Source organism: Eumetopias jubatus, unplaced genomic scaffold (genome assembly GCF_037043125.1).
Source record: "Eumetopias jubatus isolate StellerSeaLion01/CBP00866 unplaced genomic scaffold, mEumJub1_p1.0 scaffold_2, whole genome shotgun sequence".
NCBI lineage: Eukaryota > Metazoa > Chordata > Mammalia > Carnivora > Otariidae > Eumetopias > Eumetopias jubatus.
In genome coordinates this window covers 183,557,967-183,578,915 of record NW_028274808.1, presented here as the reverse complement: position 1 = coordinate 183,578,915, position 20,949 = coordinate 183,557,967, and the positions used below count along the sequence as shown (strand labels likewise).

Here is a 20,949-nt window from a genome sequence, read left to right as displayed (position 1 = left end):
TTTTAAGTGTGTCTTCATGGAACTGCTGCCATTTGAAGTGGTTTGCCCTGGCACACTCTGGTCAGGTGCCCCCAGTCCCCACCTGTGCATACATACTTGCCCCAAAACAGGCGTGCGCATGCGCACGCACACACACACGCGCACACACGCGCACACACGCGCACACACACACTCCATCACCAAGAGACTCCAGGGAAAGCAAAGCTGACACCCATGAATAAACATGTGCTTACTGGATATCCATTCTGTCTCTTGCCTCTTCAGCAGCTGTGTTCATGTAAACCATTGTTGTTGTTCTTGTTGTATTGTTGTTTTGTTTTGTTTTTATACAGAGAGTGTAAAGTAGGAGAAATTCCTAAGTATGACTTGTAATAGTCAGTTAGGGAAGGACGCGCTGTCCCGTGAGGTATTCACCGTCCCTCTGTCATCTTCAGCCAGGGAACATGTTACCTGCGCAAGCTTCTCTGAGCTTCTTTCAGTAAACTATCGAAATCCAAAGAGTCATACTTGCTCTTGGTGGAAGCAGGGTCAAAGTCATCTGAGTTTGAATCTGCAAGAAACCCAAGCCAGGTTAGACACACTCTCGTCCTTAACTCAATTGTCCAATTCAAGATTACTTGATTCAATAACAACTTATCCAATCGATATACTTTTAAAAATATACCCGACTTTTATTGATATGTGTATTGATTTTAAAAATATACCCAACTTTTATTGATATGTGATTGATTTAGTGATGTATTTGATATATTTTATTGGTATAGTATATATGTATATAATACATATAAATATTTGCAGGGGGTATTTATACCCAATATTTTATTGTTGTATTATTTATAAGTAAATATATTATTTATACTTATAAATTTACATATAATTATATGTAATGCATAAAAATAAATATTTAAGAAATATATGTTTACAGAGAGAAAGGAAGAGAGAGTATAAGATTAGATAACATGTTTACAGAGGGTAAGGAGTGGTAAACATTCAAAATACTACTTTACGACTCATTTTAGTCTTAATCCTAGGAGGTAATCAGAACAAACTTTACTATTTCTAATCAATAGCAGTGTATTCAATCAATATACTGTAAAAATAACCATGTCCTGCCCCCTTCCTGGTATGTTAAATGATCTACCCAAGGTTTCTCAACAACTCAAGTGGAGAGGTAAGAGTAGAAGCCGGAACTAATCTTCCTATTCAGTGGGATTGACTTCACTGAGAATAAAAGCCAGGTGAGTGGGAGGGAGAGAGAATCATCAGAACTTCACCTATTCGCCACCTGGCTGCTCTCCTTTCAGACATGAGGAACATATGATCCACTTATCTATTCCAGTACCTTGGGAGCACCCCAGCAATAGTGGTACAAATTCACCCCAAATTAGAAGGTATAGGGAAAAGCTTCATGTCCAGAGAAGGCAAAGTCAACCTCAGTAATACAAGAGGAAAAATACACACGTACAGATAAAAACACTTGAACTAGTCCAAGTCAGCTTTTGTGAAGAGTTCCACATACTTCACATAGCCCCTTAACAAAATTGTCATGTTTCAGCAATGATGGATATAAAATGAAATTCTTATTCTAAATATTTCTGGTATTTCTCCAGTGACATTTATAAAAAAGTCAGATATTTCTGCTGGTCTTGCAAATGAGGAAAGACATCTTAGAAATATAATAGAAAACCTCTTGCAAATAAATTCATTCTTTTGAGAGCACTTACTTGAAGGGAAAACCAGTCCTTTCTGGGAAGTATTAACAATCCTACTAACAGACAAACATTTCTGTGTTTTATCTGGAATGTTACGAAACAGAAATGTCCGAGGTGACGGAAGAGTATGAGATTAGATAATATGGTGGCATACTCATTGACCTCACAAGCTGTCTGGCTGAAAAGGCTGTAATCCTTCAAGCTCTCCAGCACTAGGCTGATTTTTCACCCTAGCTTCAAACTACCTTAGCCATCTTAGATTTAAAGACAAGGAAATTCCTTCACTTTTTTTTTCCCTTTCATTCTTACCATCGCTTGTATTTACTGACTTTTTGCCAAGCGAGTTTTTCCAGGTAAGAAAAGCAATTACGGTTGGCCTCAGAAATAAAAGACAGGACAAAAATGGCCAATCTTTCCTAACATCTTAGGTAGTCAATTCTTAAATTACACCGTCTCCCATCCTTCTCTTCACAGATAGCCTAATGGGCAGTTGGCTTGTATCACTAAAGCTTCATGAGCAGCTATCATTCCAATCAAAATCTTTTTTTGTAGACAGACACACAGAGAAAGTCCTTCTCACTGCTTGAGATTAACCTGAAATCAGAATTCCACTTGCATTATAAATAAAGTTAGAAGAGCCTTCCGATGACCAGAGTCTGTGTGGCATGAAGGTCAGCACAGAAACGTCAAGAACACACATACAGAGATGCCTGGGTGGCTCAGTCGGTTAAGTGTCTGCCTTGGGCACAAATCATGATCCCGAAGTCCTGGATCCCAGATCGAGCCCCACACCGGGGTCCCTGGGAGTCGGCTTCTCCCTCTATCCATCACTCTGCTCATGCTCTCTCTCTCTCAAATAAATAAATAAAATCTTTAAAAAAAATAACACACATACAGTTCTTTCCTTGAAGGACATTCTGAGAACATTTAAAATGTCTTAACTTTGGGTTACTCTACATCAAACCCAGAATTTCAATGTTTCCATATTTTCATTAGCAAAAAAAAAAAAAAAAAATTTGGAAAAAGTGGTTCTCGAGAGTTTCTTTGCTATGAAATATGATAGCTGGTATTTACATGTCTGTAATCACTTACACAGGTGGGCTATGTCACACAGTAGGCATCCACAACATCCTTTCTGTTGTATGAATACATGGTTACATGCAATTCCTGAGAAAACAACATCTATGCCACCCCTTTCCCGCCACTAAAGGATACTGCAACACAAGTAAGATATAATAGAATTTTGACAGGAAAAAGCCAAAAGCCACTCTAATTATTCTTAAAAATAAATTTCTATAAATAATGATACTATATAAATAGAAACGTATCACAATACAACTGTATTCTTACCACCCAGAAAACTGTTGGCACAAAGCAGGTACTAAGGTTAGAATTTGTTGAATGAATGTATTACTCTTGAACACCAGCATTTTAAAACATCATGGTTGGAACATCTTTGTGTTGGGATCTTGGGATGATTTACCAATGAATGCCAAGGGTATATACAAAGTTATGTATCTATTCGAGATGCTGATAATGTAATAGTTTTTGAGTTAATAAAGAATTTGTGATGAATGTTATTTATTTCATTTTTCTTGTATATTTAAGTATAAGTTCTATACCATAACTAATTCCTGATGAATACATGATCATATTCGTAATACTGACTCATCCTCCTCTTCTGGTCCTAGAGTCCTAATTTAATTTGTATCTTTCGTCTTTAGGATTTCTCATTGAGGTCTTTGAGAAAGATCCATCTGTTTATAGGACGGGAAACAGACTCACAGATTACAGATTCATGGAAACTAGGCTTACATACTGGCTTTACCTAGGTAACCCTGATTGTCCCTTGAACCCGGAGTCTCACTTATAAAACTGGCTCGTAACATTAACTTGGAATCATCACATTCTGTACTAATAGTGTTGTAGTAATCACTAGGTGGCCCTAATAATAGAGGAATAGGATGTGTGAGCTAACTTAATTTGGGGAGCAAAACAGAAAAAGAAATGATTAAATCTATCTAAAATGATAGGTTGCTTTACTCTTGGTAAGATTAATTGATATCACATCATTTTCACTAACTCTCAACAGACACACATGTGAGCTCCCAAGCCCTCTGAGTGTCCAGTACAATCTCATGGTCACCAAATTCACTGGTCATGCCCCAAAGCATTTAACTTGAACTCTTCAGGGGACAAACATAGGACCCATATGAATGCATGTTGTTCGGTTCCAGAGCCGGCCCCTGATGTTGATGCTTTCATTTCAAAATAACTTGACATTTCTAACAGCTCATTGTCATCATTTTTATTATAATCATAGCTACTGTTTATTGAGCACCTACTTTATGCCAGATACTGCGCCAACCACATCACAAACATTTATTGAATCTTTGCAACAACATTACGAGGTAGTTCACAAATGAAGAACTGGAGGCAGAGGGAGCTTCACTGTTTGCTTAAGGTCAGAAGCTAAGTCAGGTTTCAAAACCAGGTCTACAAGATTCCAAAGCCAGGGTTCTTTCCACTACACCATGCCTACGCTCAGCTCAACTTCCCTTCGTGAAATTGTAGGGCTTGAGGGAATTGGAAAAATCCATGCTCCTACAACACACATCAAACATACTTTTCAGGAAATACAGAGCCAGCTTAGCAACAGCAAAGTTTCTATTGCTGCTGGCGAGGCAGGAAGATAACAAGAGGGGAAGCATTCTTCTTAGACATATTTCAGGGAGGCTCTGGTTCAGTTTGGAAATACCATCCAATCCTCCCTCTACCAGTGATGAATCGTGATTTAAAGGCCCCTCTAGGTAGCTTATTTTAAACTCGAGATGTTTTGAAAGACTGAAAACACCCTGGCCTTCATCACTGAAGAAAATAAGTCAAATCAACTTAAGACTTCAATCCGTCTTGACTGTTTTTATCAGCCAACATTTGAACAAATGACTTGTCACCTTTTATATTTTCATCCCTGGGTCTCTGTCTCTCTTGACAGTTGGCTGCTTCTCCCCTGTTTCATACTATCTATTTAGTTTGTGAAGTGAATTATAGCATATTCCCCCTGAACAATGCACACCACCTATATCAATTACTTTAGGAAGGCATCACTTTGGTGGAGGTGAGAAAAAAAAAAAAATCCCTGTATTTGGTATTCATTTCTTTCTTTATACCAAGAAGTGCACACAGAGATATAGTAATGCTGACGAATAGATTTATATGTTAATTTTATGATGATTATTATGAATTGACTCAAATCAATTACATCATATGCACAAGACATTGGCCATTTTCCCTTCCTTCATTCCTTCACCAAAGGATTTAAAGGCTTACAATACGTACATTAAATAGGGAATGGCATACAAACGGACCAAATTAAAATTGGGAAGAAAATTAAGATGTCCATTTTGGCATTATTTATAATGCCAAAAAAATTGAAAATTGAATAAATGTTTAGCTATAATGGAATGATTAAATGTAATGGTACTCACCTAACACAATACTGTGCAACCATTTTAAAATAAATCGATTAAATTATTTTTAATCCCGTGAATATGGTAGAAAATGAACTTCCATAAATAATATAAATTGAGAAGAGCTGAATTTAAAAATTGATAGATCTAAATTATGTGACCTCAACTATAAGAAATTAAATATCCTGAGACAAAACAATGGACTATAAATCACACAGTGGATCTCTAGGTGATGGGCTGACAGGTGATATTACTATTTTTCCTAATACTTTTTATATTTTCCAAATTTTAACCCGTGAGTCTATATAACTTTTATAACAGGAAAAAAAGAAGGCTTACAAATCCTTCAGTTTCCTTATCTATAAAAGGAGGATGATAATAATAATAATAATCACCTCCCAGGATTGTTCTCATAATTAAATAAGAAAATGCTTGCAGAGCCCTTGGCACAGTGCCTAGCATATGGAAACACTAAAAAAAAGGGGGGGGTTCTCCTTTTGTTTTGAGGAAAGTATAGTGTGATTTAGCATATGAAATTATATTTTCTTCTCTCAAGGTGTAATTTGTAGAATATGTCTTAACATTTCTAAGAATTTGTAGAATAATAAGGAAAAAAAGAGCCAGAATATTCTGTTGCATATTCTGTTCCATAAGACCATGATGATAATGCTAAAGTTTATACAGAAGGATTCAGGGCAGGCACAGAATGCAATAGCACATTGCAAACCTAGGCAAAGACACGCACACACATATGCACATACAACATCAACACACGTCAGCACACACACACACACACACACACAAACAGTGCAGACTTTCAGCATTTGGGAAGACAGTACACAGAATTTACTTCTGCTCTTTGCTGCCAAAACCCAAGCCCTCTGCTTCTGAAACTGTCTTGTACCTTAAAAAAATTAAAAATAAGATAAAATCTGTATTCAAACATTCCCTCTAGCAAAATGAAGTGATGGTCCAACCCAATATGCCTACGGTTTACATCTGCTTCCATTTTGGGCCCTCCATTATGGATTCCTCATCCCATGTACAATAAAATCCATACCTAGGTCTGCATAGTTAGACTTCAAAAATTGCTTGCGTCCACAAAAGTACAGCTCAAAGTCAGTTTCATTCGACCTGCGCAAAGTGTATCCATTTTCAAGAGCAGCAAAAGCATCACAGGTATAACGGTAGGTAATGAAACCATAGCTGTCTCTGCAATGGACAAAGAAGAGAGGTTCAAAGCTGGTTAGGCAGCATTAACATATATGCCTGTAACCCTTCCTTCTTTGGAAGACTTCGCTGGTGCCAATGTCTGAACCACTGCATCCATTTATCAGTGTGATTGTCCTGTCAAGCAGCTAAATACTTATTTCTGGGACAGGAAATCTCAACTAGAAAGATTAATAAATAGGGATAAAAGAAAATAAATAAGGTTCTGAACTCAACATGTCATCTACTCAACATCCCATCCTAGTAATCTTATGGCCATGATTTTTTACATATGTCAGCTTCTAAACAAGAAATAATCTTGAGGATTCTTACCCATCATCCCTCAGATTTACTGTGCACTCCTCAATTTCACCAAAAACTTCAAAACGGTCCCTCAGTTCCGTCCGTGTCATGTCAGGTCTGATTTTACCAACATAAATCACACGGCGTTCGTCCTGGGGAGGGGGTGGGAGTAAGGAGAGACTTTTGCCAGTTCTGGAGATAGGAAGGAAGTTACACCTCTAGAAACACTCCTAAATGTACAATCATGCATACCAAGAACCACCGAGCATGCTGGTTAAAGCAAAATACCCACTAAAACTGAATGAAAAGATGACAAGTGACCCACGTTTTAGCGTCCATTTCTCCGTACTCTGCATTCACTCTTCCTTCCACATGCCCTACTCTGCCGCTCACTCTCTTCTGCTTTTCCTCCCCAGCTCTGTGCTTCTCTCTCCTGAGCTTCGAAATATTCCAAAAGAAATACGGGTAATGCAATCTGTTTATCACTGAACAGCTGAACGATCCCTATTAAATGCTGTAACCCTTGTGACTTGATTCTTAATCTTCACAATTGGTAAGAAACTGACCCGTCTTGCAAAACTGTTTAATTTCTCATTTTACTCAGGAATTCTCTTAATGAGATGTACAAATTTTGGCATTCCTCAAAACAATGATTCTAAACTCTAGTATAAACAAAAATTACCTGGAGTGCTTATTAAAAATGCAAATTATTGGGGTTTATCCCAGCAGTATTAAAAAAAATTGGAAAAGACAATTCAATGGTCTTCATTTTTAATAAGCACACCCTAGTGATTCTGATGCAGGTGGTCCAAAGACAATAATTTGAAAAATACAGTCTTAAAATGTAGGCTATTTTAAGCCATGGGTCTCTGAAGAATGAGAGCTATAAAAGAGGCTATAAATTTCACTTTGCCAGTAAATCTTATTTTAGGAACAGACTAGAAGGGTGTGGCCTAATTTTCACAAATGGAGTCAATATCATCATAATCTGAAAGTTATTAGCAATTTATAACCTACAAAATATGGAAATAATATCTTATAGCCTAAGGATGGACTCCTTTTTCACAAAATAGTAAAAAAACCACCTTCTTAGTATAAGAAGCAATCCTCTATCAGTTGTTCTAAGAAGACAAGGCCGAAGGTGATGATGTCTCTCAAAACTGAGGGAAAGTTTTTCAAGAACGCATGGAGTTAATATAAAGAACATGCTTACCAACTCATCTCTATGCCTACTAAGAACAAACAAGAATGAAGTGAACTTAGGGTTGCCAAGGTTTCAGTTAGGTGGGAGCAGAGACTAGAAAACACAGGACTAAGGCATAGATTCAGCTTGCCCAAGAGTTTTCTCTGGATGTACTGAGAGTATCCTGCCTTGGATGATGTAAAGAGTAATTTGGGCTTAAAGCAAAGAGATGCCCTATGTTATTTCCTGAACGTCTTTCCTTTTCACATGCCCAATATTTAGCAAAGGGCCTGGCAAAGAGAATTCAGTAAGCACTTGTGAAACATAACTAAGAAATCCACAGATCTATAATATATACTCCCCTGTGTGATCTGATCATCTGTGCCTCATCTTCTTTTACCGTATGCAACACTCATATTTCTGTTTTCATCAGAGAAGTTCTTCTGAGCCTCAGACTCAAATTACCAACTGTCTACTTGACATCTCAGGCTGGATGTCCTCTGAGCACTTCAAACTAGACCAACATTCCCAAAACCCAGCTCTCCAGTACCCCCGTCTCCCCTATGGGTCTTTCTCCAATGTCCTGTGTCAGTCAAGTTAATGCCACCTAGCCAGGTATTCAGGACAAAAACCTGAGTGCCTTCCTCAATTCTTCTCTCTCAGTCCCCTCTGCACATCCAATCACTCATTAAGCCCTGTTGATTTTTACCTCCTAAATATCTCTCTCTCTGCTCTGTCTCTCTTATTACATCTCCCCTAACCCAAGCTGCCAGCATCTCTTTCCGGACTAGCATAACAGCCTCTTAACCTGGATTCTCTGTCTTTATTTACCGTTCTCTAATCTATTCCTTCAATTCAATCAGAATAATCTTTGCTAAGGGAACAGGAATCTGATCATGTCAGTTACTGTCTAAAACATATCAGTGGCCTCATAACTTTCAAGGGAAGACCTAAATCATTAACAAGACCCACCAGGCCCTGCGTGGTCTGGACCTGCCTCCATCATGGGCTTCAGCTCCCACTTCCCATTCTTCCCTTTGTTTTCCAGTCACACTGAGCTTCTATCAGCCCCTCATATATACTGTGCTCTTTCCTTTTCCAAGGCCTTTGCACCAGCTGCCCCCTTGCTCCTTGTAAGATCCTCCCCACATTGCCTCTCCTTCCTCTTCACCAACATACACGTACTGTCTAAAATTACATTGAACTCAACAATCATTTTCTTCTGAGACTTGAGATGAGGTCTGGCTTCCTATTCGTTGTTCTTACAGTACACTGTTTCTCCTTTATAGTTCTCTGCCCAGTTGTAATTAAATAGTTAATAGTTAATTCATCATTTAATATCCATCTCCCTCTACAATGAAAGTTTCATGAAAGCAGAAACCACATCTGTCCTCTTGACTACTGTATTTTAAGGGTACTTGAAACATACCAGAGTGTCAATGAATATTTGTTGAAAAATCGATCAATCAGCAATCAATTAATCATTTTTAACACTTACCCTTATGCCTACATGTAATCCTTACCCTCTGAGACTCTCTAAGAGAATGAAGAATGAAAGCCAGGTTTGCTGCTTAATCACAGGGAAAACCCTGCCCAGATAGCTCAGCTGAGTGAATTGACAAAGATTTCCATGATTTGTTTTTACAAGTTTAAGTGGAAGAAGAATGGAGTAACTATATGTTTGCAGCGCTCTCACTCTTAAAGATCACTTCTGAAAATCAGAGGTGGGCTTCCAGTGAAACATTCAGTAAAACACAATTCCTCTGACACCAGCCATCAGGCCTAAATAACTGACTAGGTGAAGTAGGGCCAACAGAGTTGACTGCCTGATTCACTTCCATGTAGATTGTATGTCATCTCAATTGAAGGCTGCAATTGTGTTGTTCCAGAGCACCCCAGCACATCCTGGAGATCAATAAATATAAATGGATGGCGAGGCTCATCCTGGGGCAGTGTTATACAGTGTTATAAGGAAGTCATAACACCACATTCCATTCTATTTATGCAGCCAGCTCCAGCCAAACAGCCAAATGGGATGGGACTGTTATCTAAACTTTCTGGCGCCTGCTTGCATGGGTGTTATGGTTTTTTAGTTTAGTTTTTTTTTTTTTTTATGGGCCTTTTTAGGAAGGTTACTACTGTATAAAGAAAAAGGAGAGGGAAATGCAGAAGAGAGAGAAAGAAATTGAACCATCACAAAGAAATTGCTCAACTACCATTATGGGAATACACACAGCCTACGTATTCAAGGAAATTTGAAGTTAAAGCTAAAATCGACCATATGCACGTCCATATGCAGACATACTGGGACAGTCTCTGAATTGCTTCTTTATACAAAACTGTATGCAACAATGATCCTACAAAGAAGATAAACCAGAGGACCTTTTCGGATACTGATACATTCTGCAGTAAAAAGAAGACACAATCTAGATGGGAAAAACAGAAACCCCAAGGGCTGGTGCACAATCACATAAACTACCTATTTGTCTATCATCTCCTTTTATGAAACACAGGAATGGAACCACGTCTTGCTTCCTCACAAAGATCAGAGATTGAATACATGCTGAAATTCTCATTTTAGAAAACGATTAGAGTGCTTGGTTTTCCTAGTGCTAAAAATGAAACTAAAAGGCATCTGAAGGTCTAAAAGCAAAGACAAAAATCTTTCAAAGATTGGCCAAAATGTCTAGCAAGGAACCGATTATTTTTAACATGTTGCAGTTTTATTAGACAGATGAATAGATTCCATATCTTTAAAAAACCTTAACATTTGCAGCCAATTTTTCAAGACATTAATTTCTAAACAGGAGATGAAAGGAAAAGAAATCAAAATGCTTAATAACATTTTCAACTTCTTAAAGGCTTGGAGGAACTCTAAACCTTTGGAAAAAGCTCCTTGAAAAATGATTTTCAGACCAGTTTTCACTATTGAGGAAGATGGAACATTCATCAAATATCTTTTAGTTTCAATTTTCACAAAAGCTAGTTTGCTGATGGGTGGATAACAAAATTGAAGATTTATATTGTATTAACAGGTATAGTAAATCATCATTACATCAAAATACAGGGGGATAAATAAAGAAAAAAATGAACTGAAATTAACTGACTTTGCATTACCAAAATCCTTATCAAAAAGAGAACAGAGCCTCCCAGTTAGCTGGGGAAAACATACAATGGTTGTTTCTCATCAACTGATAAGCTAGTCTTGGTAGAAGGGATGTAACTAAGAGAAAGGGAATTTAGGAGGGAGATTAACATTAATTGAATTCTAATATATGCGAAGTAGTGTGCTTGATGCTTCTGTATGAGTGATCTCCCTAAAATGCTCACAATGCTAGGTAACAACAAGGAACAGCCTGATATAATTTAGATTTCGGTTCTCAGAACTTTTATTCTACATTTCCAAGTCAGGATAATGTAAAAATTCTTTCTCCTACGCTAAGGAATCTGCATGTCAACTTCAGCCATGAAAGATGTATATTCATTTCCAGATTAGCTACCAATGTGACTTCCTCAGAAATTCCAAAGAAATTCCAAATACTGTATGTGAGATGAATGGATAAAATCTGTGCCATTTGAGGCTGAATGGTATAGCGAGATCCTCCATCTGAAAGATAAAGTGAGACGGGCGGATGGTTGTGAAAAGGCACATATGGATAGAAGGAAAGGACAAAACCTTGACAAAAATGTCAAAAAATGTGGGTTTTTATTTTTCCTCTCTTTCTCTTAGTATTGATTACACTATCTAATTCAGTACTCTTCCTTAGAGTCTAAGGCTGGATCAGTGTGAATAAATCCAGGGTAGTCTACTTAGAGGTAACTGCAAGGAAACATACTCAAAAGACAGAAAACACGGAAACTACAGACTGAGAGAATGTGGGATAACTTTCAATTAAAAAAAAATTTTTTTAATGGTAACCTCTAGAAGATGAATGGGAAGAATGAAGTAGGAGTAGATGGAAGGAAGCAAGAATTTATTAAGTACATTATTCTTCACAAAAAAAATATGTTCTGTCTAAATGAAGGAGGTAGGGGCGCCTGGGTGGCTCAGTTGGTTAAGCGACTGCCTTTGGCTCAGGTCATGATTCTGGAGTCCCGGGATCGAGTCCCACATCGGGCTCCCTGCTCAGCAGGGAGTCTGCTTCTCCCTCTGACCCTCTTCCCTCTCGTGCTCTCTCTCATTCTCTCTCTCTCAAATAAATAAATAAAATCTTTAAATATAAATAAATAAAAATAAATGAAGGAGGTAGAAGAGAAAAGGGATGAAAGAATTAAAAAAAACACACCATTTCAATTTGTAATTCATATTACGTGTTCTGTTATTGGTAAATAAAATGCTTGCTTTTCCCAACTTCACTGGAGAAAAAAAAAAACTGATAATTTCTATACAGTGAGCTTCAATTCATTATAGAACATATATTCTAACCCACAGGAAATATCTCTTGAAAGAGGTTTGGATAGAAAACTATTCTCTCCAAAAATAATAACTATGAAAAAATTACACAATTTTTTTTTCATTTGGAAGAAGCTGATAATTATCTGAGATGAAGCACAGTTCCCAGCTCCTGGGCTGCCAGCTGACGAAGGGAAGAGAGAAATGAAGTGGCACTGTCATTGCCCAGGCACATCTGGTTTGGGTTTCAAGCACTGAGCCATATCCTAATGTGTAGATTTGCCCTTTAAATTAACATCCCATTATCATGTTTTCTGGCAGGAAATTGTACCAACTACAAATGGAGTTGGACTTAGAACTCCCCAAGAAATGAGAGCAGCGCCTGGGTGGCTCAGTCATTAAGCGTCTGCCTTCGGCTCAGGTCATGATCCCAGGGTCCTGGGATTGAGCCCCGCGTCGGGCTCCCTGCTTGACAGGAAGCCTGCTTCTCCCTCTCCCATTCCCCCTGCTTGTGTTCTCTCCCTTGCTGTGTCTCTCTCTGTCAAATAAATAAAATCTTAAAAAAAAAAAAGAAAGAAAGAAAGAAAGAAAGAAAGAAAGAAAGAAAGAAAGAAAGAAATGAGAGCAGCAACAGTTTAGACATAAAGTACCAAACCCTGGCTTGCAGAGTTCCAATTAACCTGAATGACTGCAAGCCTAGGAGGCTGAGGAAGGCAGGGGGTGAAGTGGTTCTTGAGAAAGAATTTCAGTGGAAAATAGAGGAAAGGAGCACCCAGAACAATGGCAATGGTCAACCACAATGTAAGATTCTGTGTCAGTAGCTACTAATTATTAGTCTTCTCTTAATTCTCAGATTTGCTGCACTCAGGCTGGTCTGGATAAAGATTTTTAGATGCATAAGCAATGAAAAGTATATAGACCTCCTAAACCATCTCCTTATGGAACTCAAAATGAAAGCAATATAGACCACAAGACAAAGGTGGCAAAGACTACTGTAATTTTGTAAAATATCAATTATTAGATGATTTTAATATTGTTTTTCATTTCCTTTTTGAGCCTCTACTTTGCTAGTCCTCTCATTATATGATGGATCTGAATTAATAGATAACCAGCACCGTATCCTAGATATTCTGAACATAATTTGCTACTTGTTCAGTACTTTAAGGGTGTCTCAAAAATATGAATGGAAATCACCTATCCAACCAACTTGGGTGGACCGTCCTATTTCCTTTAGCTGTTTCGTGAATGACATTGCAAGCTAATCCAGTCAAATGAGTCAAAACCCATTGCATGTATCTCTGTGCCCAACTCCATAAAAATACATTTTGCAAATGCACTGTGACACAAGAAAGCAGATCATCTTGAGGAGGAAATCGATCAGAAAATCTTCCCGTGGGTAAACTCATTAAGTGATTCCACTATGCTTTCAAGGTAGACTTCAAAATCTTTATCATGACTTGTAGGACACTTTAGGGATCTGGCTTCCATACGGCCATGGAAGCCAGATCCCTAAGATTCATTTCCTGTTGCTCATTCCCTTCCAGATTCATTCCCTTCCAGACTCATTCCCTTCCAGACTCACTTTCTGTTGCTCCTGTGCCCCAGTATGCTGGTTAAATGACTAGCAGTTTCCCAATATACCTTGCTCTTGTCCAAGGACTTAGTGTGAGCTCTAGCTTCTGCCTAGAATAGCAATGCCCAGTAAAAATATAATGCAGCATATACAATTTTAAATTTTCTAGGAGACACATTTAAAAAAGTAAAAAGAAACAGAAAACTTAATAATGTATTTTCTTTAGCTCAGTACATCCAAAATATTATCATTTCAACTGGTCATTGATATAAAAAGTATTAATGAGGCATTTTACACTTTTCTTTTGAACTAAGTCTTCAAAGTCCAATCACATTTATTAGTGCATCTTAATTCAGAGCTAGTTGCATTGGCTGTGTGCCCCCGGCTACCATATAGCACAGCAGAGGTAGAAAACTTTGCCCTCCTTCTCTTTCAATTTCAGATCAATTTCACCTTCCCTACAGATGCCCTCCATCACTCTCAGATCTAGGTGTCCCCCCATTTGCCACAGAGTACCTGAGATTACCTTCTGCAATAGCACTTAACACACCCTATGGCTTGTTTGCTTATCTTTATCTGTCAGTAGACTTGAAGCTCTCTGGATGCCTGGACCAGGTCTTACCTAATTTTACATCCCAAGCACCTAGCAAATGTCTGTCACATAAAGGCTCATGAGTTTTCACTTATGTTAAGCAGAAATAGCATATCATTGTCCAAGAGGGGATTAGTTTAAGAGTAAGTCCTAAATCTTTATATTAAGTTCTTATTAACTATAGTTCACTGTGTTGGTAAAGTAAATAATCTCTATGTCCTAGTTTTGGGGGTGCTGCTGTTGTTGTTGTTGTTTTAATCTCTTTTTCCAAAACAAAACCAAAAAAAAATCAAAGCAAAAATTCTGACAAATGCTTAATTTATAATGACAATGTAAGCCAACCTGACAATTGTACTATATAAGCCCTCTTTGAGAGAGAACTGATAGACTGGCTTACTCAAAGAATTAACTAAAGAACTGGTCAACATTTGTGACACAAAGGAAAGGCAGGAGGTATCTGCTTTTAGTCTGGGGCTAGTGACCTCAAGGTTGCTTTTGATGCAGGCATCAACTATGGAATGTTGACCAATCACACTATTTGATGTTTTGGAAAGAGTCAACTAATGAAAAGATCCCTCCCTCCCTTTATGTGCTTTCCTTAAGTATCTGGCACTAAATTATCTTTGGAAGAAAGAAAAGAAGCACATGCCAATAGCTACATTTATCTACACCTTTGGGTATAGTGGTGTATTTTGCCCAAATGAGCAAATACACGATGAAACTATTAATCGCTCTCTTCAATGTGCTACTTTTGGGAAGAAATATGAAGGATTTTATAAAATATGAATGTGCAAACACTGAAATAACTATTTTCCTAGATGCTTGCTCAACATGATTCTCTTTTGTAAAGATTAACTGTAATGTGCCGTATTAAAAGGTTTTGTAAGCTATATGGCATTATATAAATGTGAGTTATTATAATTATTGAACAGGCTATTAATTAAATAGAGCAAAATTAGAAAAATTGAATTTTTAATTTTCATTAGTCTTAAGTGTTAACTGATGACACTCTGGCAGCTCTTAATATCACAGCTCATTTGAAAGTTGAGAAAAATGAGGAAAAGTGTTGTAATTTGCACAAGACTTTTGATTCAGTCTTAGGTAGACTCAACGTTAAAGGACAGCAAACACCCTAGACTTTTAGCCTAAGTATTCAATTACTTCTCCCTTCTTTTTCCTTGAGTGACTGTGATGAGCAAGCCTCTCAGTTCACCTTTTCCCTCTAGTTGATAACTGCTGGCCACTGCTTGATTTTGACTCCATCGGTCAGTTCTCTTATGCAAGTTTTTGAAGATTTTGTGGATGGTAGTAGGTTTTCTTAGAGGCACTATATATATTTACCCTTTGCAGTTAAAAGTCATTTCCCTAAATGTTGGTTACTTTCTATGTAAGGTAGGTGAAAAGCTGATCTAGTTGAAATGAAATTGTTAGGAGCTAGCACACATAGGCAGCTGAAGTGAACAAAAGCGGTGCCACTCCCTGAAGCACTGAGTTGGGAGAGACCCAAAGCTTCCCTGAGGGCTCTGTGGGAAGAATTCCACAATTGATTAGGAATGTCTGCCATGAACAAGACTGACAGTGGAGCGATGGGTTTCTGCCATCGGAGTTCTAGGTTGATAAGCAATAGGAGGGAAGTGGGGTAAGGTCTACCTGTTTGTGAGCAGGTGCTGAGAAACTACTGACCCACAGAGAACAAACAAGTTCAACATAATCTGGATCTTTAGACCGAAGAACCAGTAATGTCTGTATGTCAAGGAAATGTGGTACCCGGCAGTAAGTAGTCCCGAAATATGGAAGGGATTATTGCAAAGCAGTTCATGAGAAATGTGGATGTGTCAACTACCCAGTGAGACGCTGACCCAGCATGAGTCCAAAATGATGACTCTTTAGCCCCTCTTCCTCTCCTGCCTCCTTCAAATCTAACTTGAGGCCAGTCCCTTCATGGACAATCCACTTCTAACGTCTGCCCAAAAGACAAAAACTGAAACCAAACACTGATACTGCCTCATCTCCCACTCCAACAAAAATGCAGTGGAGAACAGTCCAAAAACCTCATCGTCAGACCCAATGGAACTAGTATTTGACCAAAAAAAAAAAAAAAAAAAAAAAAAAAACTGCTCCCTCCATTTTAGAAAACAAAAGTGGAAAACAGCAAATGAGCTTCCAGATGAATGAGATTTATGAAGGATGAATAAGAACATACAGTCATTTAACATTTTGTTTCCCCATAATCTGTGCCAAGAGGTATTGGGGACCCACTGGTGTTTTCAGGTCAATAGGGTACGGAATATTGCATATTCTAACAAAGCCTTAGCTTTAGTTTATTTTCTAATCTAGAAGAGAGAAAGAAAGAAGAGAAAGAAAGAAAGAAAGAAGAGAAAGAAAGAAAGAAAGAAAGAAAGAAAGAAAGAAAGAAAGAAAGAAAGAAAGAAAGAAAGAAAAAGAGAGAGAGAGGAGGGAGGGAGAGGGAGGGAAGGGAAGAGGAAAGAAAGAGAGAAAGAAAGAAAGAAAGAAACAAACCCTCCTTTAAAGCAAAAGTGAGCTCCAAGCTGCTTACAATTGCCTTCTGCCTCTGCCTCTCCCTTTGTTTGGCCCTCTCAGACTCCCGCTTCTCATACTCTCTGCGGTATTCTTCCCTCTTCAGCCTCTCATGCTGATATTCCTCGTAGCTGTCATACCTGGGGAACATAACTTCATCATTAAGTCAACCGCCTCCGTTTAGACAAGCACAGTGAATCGCGAACTGGGGAGGGGGCGGGGTGTGAGCTAACTCGTGTCGTCTAGGGGAGGGGGGAGAGGAGGAGCGCAAGGAAAACCACCTGCCTCCTTACCTGGGCCTGCGGCTGTAGGGCGACCTGGAACGTGATCTTGCGCACAGAGGAGAATTTCGGTGCACGCGGTGTCTGCAGTGGCTCGACTCATAGTAGTAGCAAGATCTGCGAGCGAGAGGAAAAACAAAAAGGGCATTTGCAACTGCCGCTTAACCCCGCTTTATCGGCCCAACTAGGCATGCCTTGGAGACACCGTAGGACATAAAGCGGCTTTTTTTCTTCCTAGCTACTGGTGAGATTTCCCGGTGACAGTTTGTGATCATCTAGTCAGCTCAGAGGTCTGGGAGTGATGTGTTCTCTCCCAGCCTCTCTTATTGATGTTAACACCGAGCGCCAGTCTGGTACACTGTCAGCTTTATCTTGCATGGATCTCAACTATCCTGGCACAGGGCAGCTCTCCAGGTAATGGAAAAAGTTAGATGAGCAAGTTTCTTACAAATTGCTCTCTGTGATCCGACTGGCTCAAGGCACTTGTGCTCAAGGCTGACAGATTTAAGAGATGAGGAGGCCTGTCGGTGTAACAACCTGGCTAGTTCCAGAGGCGCTGGGAACGGCCTGGTGAGAGGGGCTGGGGCTGTCTGTGGCTTTTGAAGGCTTGCTTTTTTGGACCTTACACTTCGGGTGGGCATTGACAAGGTTTACCTTGAAGACGATCTGCTGCCTGGGGACCTTGATCTTGACCTGGAATATGGTGATCGGGAACACGACCTGTGTCGAGAAAAGGACCTTGAACGAGAGCGCATCCTTTGGGGTCTTTGAGCAAATAAGGATTTGGGTGGTGACACGGAATCTCTACATGGAGAGTTAAAAGAAGAGCAAGAAGGCGACACATCGAACAATGAATAGGATTGCGTGCCATCCCAAGGGTAGTTCAGTTTATCACTTTCATCTTCGCTGTCATCAAATAGGCCATCCATGGCTAGTCCTGAATTTATAAACATAGGTAGTTTGGAGAATTGTTCATTACTGAAATCACTGTCCCTCAGTTCACTGGTCTTGTCTGCTTCGTCGTCAAAAACAGCTTGACTGGGATGACCGAAGTGCTTGTTCAGCTCAGCTCGGATTTCCTGGTCTTGGAGCTGTTTCCTGGTGCTGCAAGGAGAGACCTGCTTGCCCGCCTCCGAAGTCTCTCTCAGGTAGCACTGGTCTGAATCTGTGGAAGAACAAATCTGCCCCTGCCAGTCGGAGGAGGCATCTTTATATTCTAGTGGTCTAGAGTCTTGGAGCTCCTGTGATATATTAATGAGTATTTCCGTTTTGGAATTAATCGACTGACAATAGTCATGGTCACCAAACAGCCGTAGACTGGGCCGCTTGGTCTTCCTTTCCTCGTGGCCACTGGTGAGCACGGAGGTCTTGCTGAGTTGTGCGTACAACTCAGACTGCTCGGGCCCTTTCTTGGTGGAGTTACTGCCTAGGGCGCCAGAGGGCTCACTGCTCCGGGGCTTCTTCGACGGCGGAGGTACCACAGTCTTGCAAGAGGACTTCAGCTTTGGAGAAGTCCTGAAAGGATTATCTTGGTTGGCTTTATGAGGAGGAGTTGTGGGTGGAGTTAGGCCTGAAGGTCAAAAGGGGAAAAAACAAACAAACAAACAAACAACAACAAGGGGGGGGAGAGATGGAGATAATGCTGTTAAATGCCAAGATATGGTTCCTTAACTTTTCCAGGATTTCAGACAAGGGTGAGAAAGAAGGAAATGAAATTCATGACAAGACCTGAAAAAGCACCTTTCGCCCCCTCAGCTTCTGTCCCCAAGAAAAGATGGATCTCACTACCGCCGGGCAGCAGGGAAATCCGTGATGCTTTGGGTTTTAAACGCCCATGCTAACAGATCTCGCTTCCCAGAAAACGTTCACGCCTCCCTACTGGCCTCCACAGCACCAGGCATTACCAAAGCTCACATTTCCAAGGGCGTCATCTGTCTGCCTTACGGTGAATTAACAGCATGGCCCAGGGGAATCACAGAGTAGCTTTGGTAGCATTCGTCTGCAAAGAAGCCTGCGGAGCATACGAGTGGCTCAGAAGTTGTTCTCCGATCAAGGATATCTACCCTTGGAGCCCAAGAACTAGGCAACTTAAAAAAAAAAAAAAAGAAAGAGAGAAAAAAGAAAAGAAAGAAAGGAAAAAGAAAAAGGAAAAAAAAAGATGGGATGATAGCAAATGTGGGGCAGGTTCAGAGTGACAGAGACAACTTCAAAGTTAAGTTCAGAAAAACAGGACAGACCAAGGCAGGGAACGAGACAACTCTGCAACTTGATGGCAGTGATTGTCTCCACAGTTCATTAACTTGGTAAACCATGGCTAATGTAGGTATAATACTTTCTTGTAAGCATAACTAATACATTCTGTCTAAAATATGGTTCTGCAACAGAAACCTAAATGAACAGGAACACTAAATATTGCAGCGCCAGTGGACCGTTTTATTTAGAGCACAACATCAGGGCGGGGGATGAGGCTGAGGGATTGCGATGGATCCACACATCAGCAACCAACTCATTAAAAATGTGGGGGAAAAAAGGGAGACGAGAGAAACCCCGTCAGTGGGTGCCTTTCGTCCTTTTCTACGGAAGAGCAGAAAAATTCCATCAGATGCTGTCATGGGAGAGTCTGTGAATTACAGTTTGCCTCCTCTCTGTTTTACCCCGGAGAAAGTTCTACACATCCCTTTACATGGAGGGAGGGTAACTGGGAAGTGGCTCCAGAGCCCAAGGAACTTTGAAGAAGGGCAGGCTGAAGTTCAAATGACTTTATGCTTACAAGGGAACATTTGAGTTTACAACACACTTTCTATTTAGGAGGATGGGTGAAGGCTATTCAGCAGAAAAGAACTTCAAGTCTGCTAACAAGCCTGGGGTTAGACTTAAGGCAACTGCACATTTCAAGGAAATGGCAGAGAAATCTAACCTTGCTGGAGTAAGGAAAAAAATATATATATATACGTATGTATATACACACACACACATAACCAAGTAGGTCACAGAAAGCCACTTGAAATTTTGGTATGAACAGGAAGATACTGCCTCTTTATAATAAAGAGATGAAAGAAATTGATATTAATATTTCCTCTATAATAAAATAGTTTACAACTAATATTTGGCAATTTTTATTATGCATAGCTAATGCTCCTTAAATGAGGAGAGAAAAGCTACAAAAATGCGAAGTAATTTGACTCTGGAAATCCATCCCAGAAAAGTTCAGAAAGACAGGAAAATATAAACACAAAGTGAAGGGACACATCAGGGTCCCAGCAAAGCTTCCTCAATTAGCAGTCAGGCACTCTTCGCTGGAAGAGAACCAGGAGGTGACATATTATTGAAGGAAACATCTGTGTCACTGAGGCACACTCTCCTTTTGTCCTCTCTTTCGTGGACAAGTATGTCTTTTCCTCCATTAAGAAATTCCTATATAATTAATCTTTCTCCTTTCTCTCTCTCTTTTTTCCCTCGTTTCCTTTACCTTTTGCACTGCCCCGTCATAACGCTGATTTCTACCGCATGCTACTTTCAATTGCCATTACAACAAATGTAAAGATACTAATAACCCCGCCCCCAAAGAAATGACAGATTCTTAGATATTTCTCATAGCAGGTTAAGATGCTCAAAGAAATGATGAATAATCTCTCTTTGCTGAGCAAATAACAGCCAAATATTCCAAATGACATAGCCCTTGATTGGGGGAAACA

At 39.4% G+C, this 20,949-nt stretch overlaps 1 protein-coding gene across 3 annotated transcripts in view; it reads right to left on the bottom strand.

Annotated features, from left to right (window-relative positions):
- Positions 1-446: 446 nt before the first annotated feature.
- PPARGC1A (PPARG coactivator 1 alpha) overlaps positions 447-20,949 on the bottom strand; it is a 299,724-nt gene continuing 279,221 nt past the window's right edge. For 2 of the 3 annotated variants that reach the window (XM_028088353.2, XM_028088362.2), the window contains exons 8-13: positions 17,909-18,824; positions 17,267-17,371; positions 16,993-17,113; positions 6,725-6,846; positions 6,243-6,394; positions 447-550 (exon numbers count right to left, since the gene is read on the bottom strand). In XM_028088353.2, coding sequence (XP_027944154.1) covers positions 447-550; positions 6,243-6,394; positions 6,725-6,846; positions 16,993-17,113; positions 17,267-17,371; positions 17,909-18,824 — 1,520 coding nt within the window. The remainder of the gene's footprint in view (positions 551-6,242; positions 6,395-6,724; positions 6,847-16,992; positions 17,114-17,266; positions 17,372-17,908; positions 18,825-20,949) is intronic. The other variant, XM_028088372.1, reaches the window with a different exon arrangement.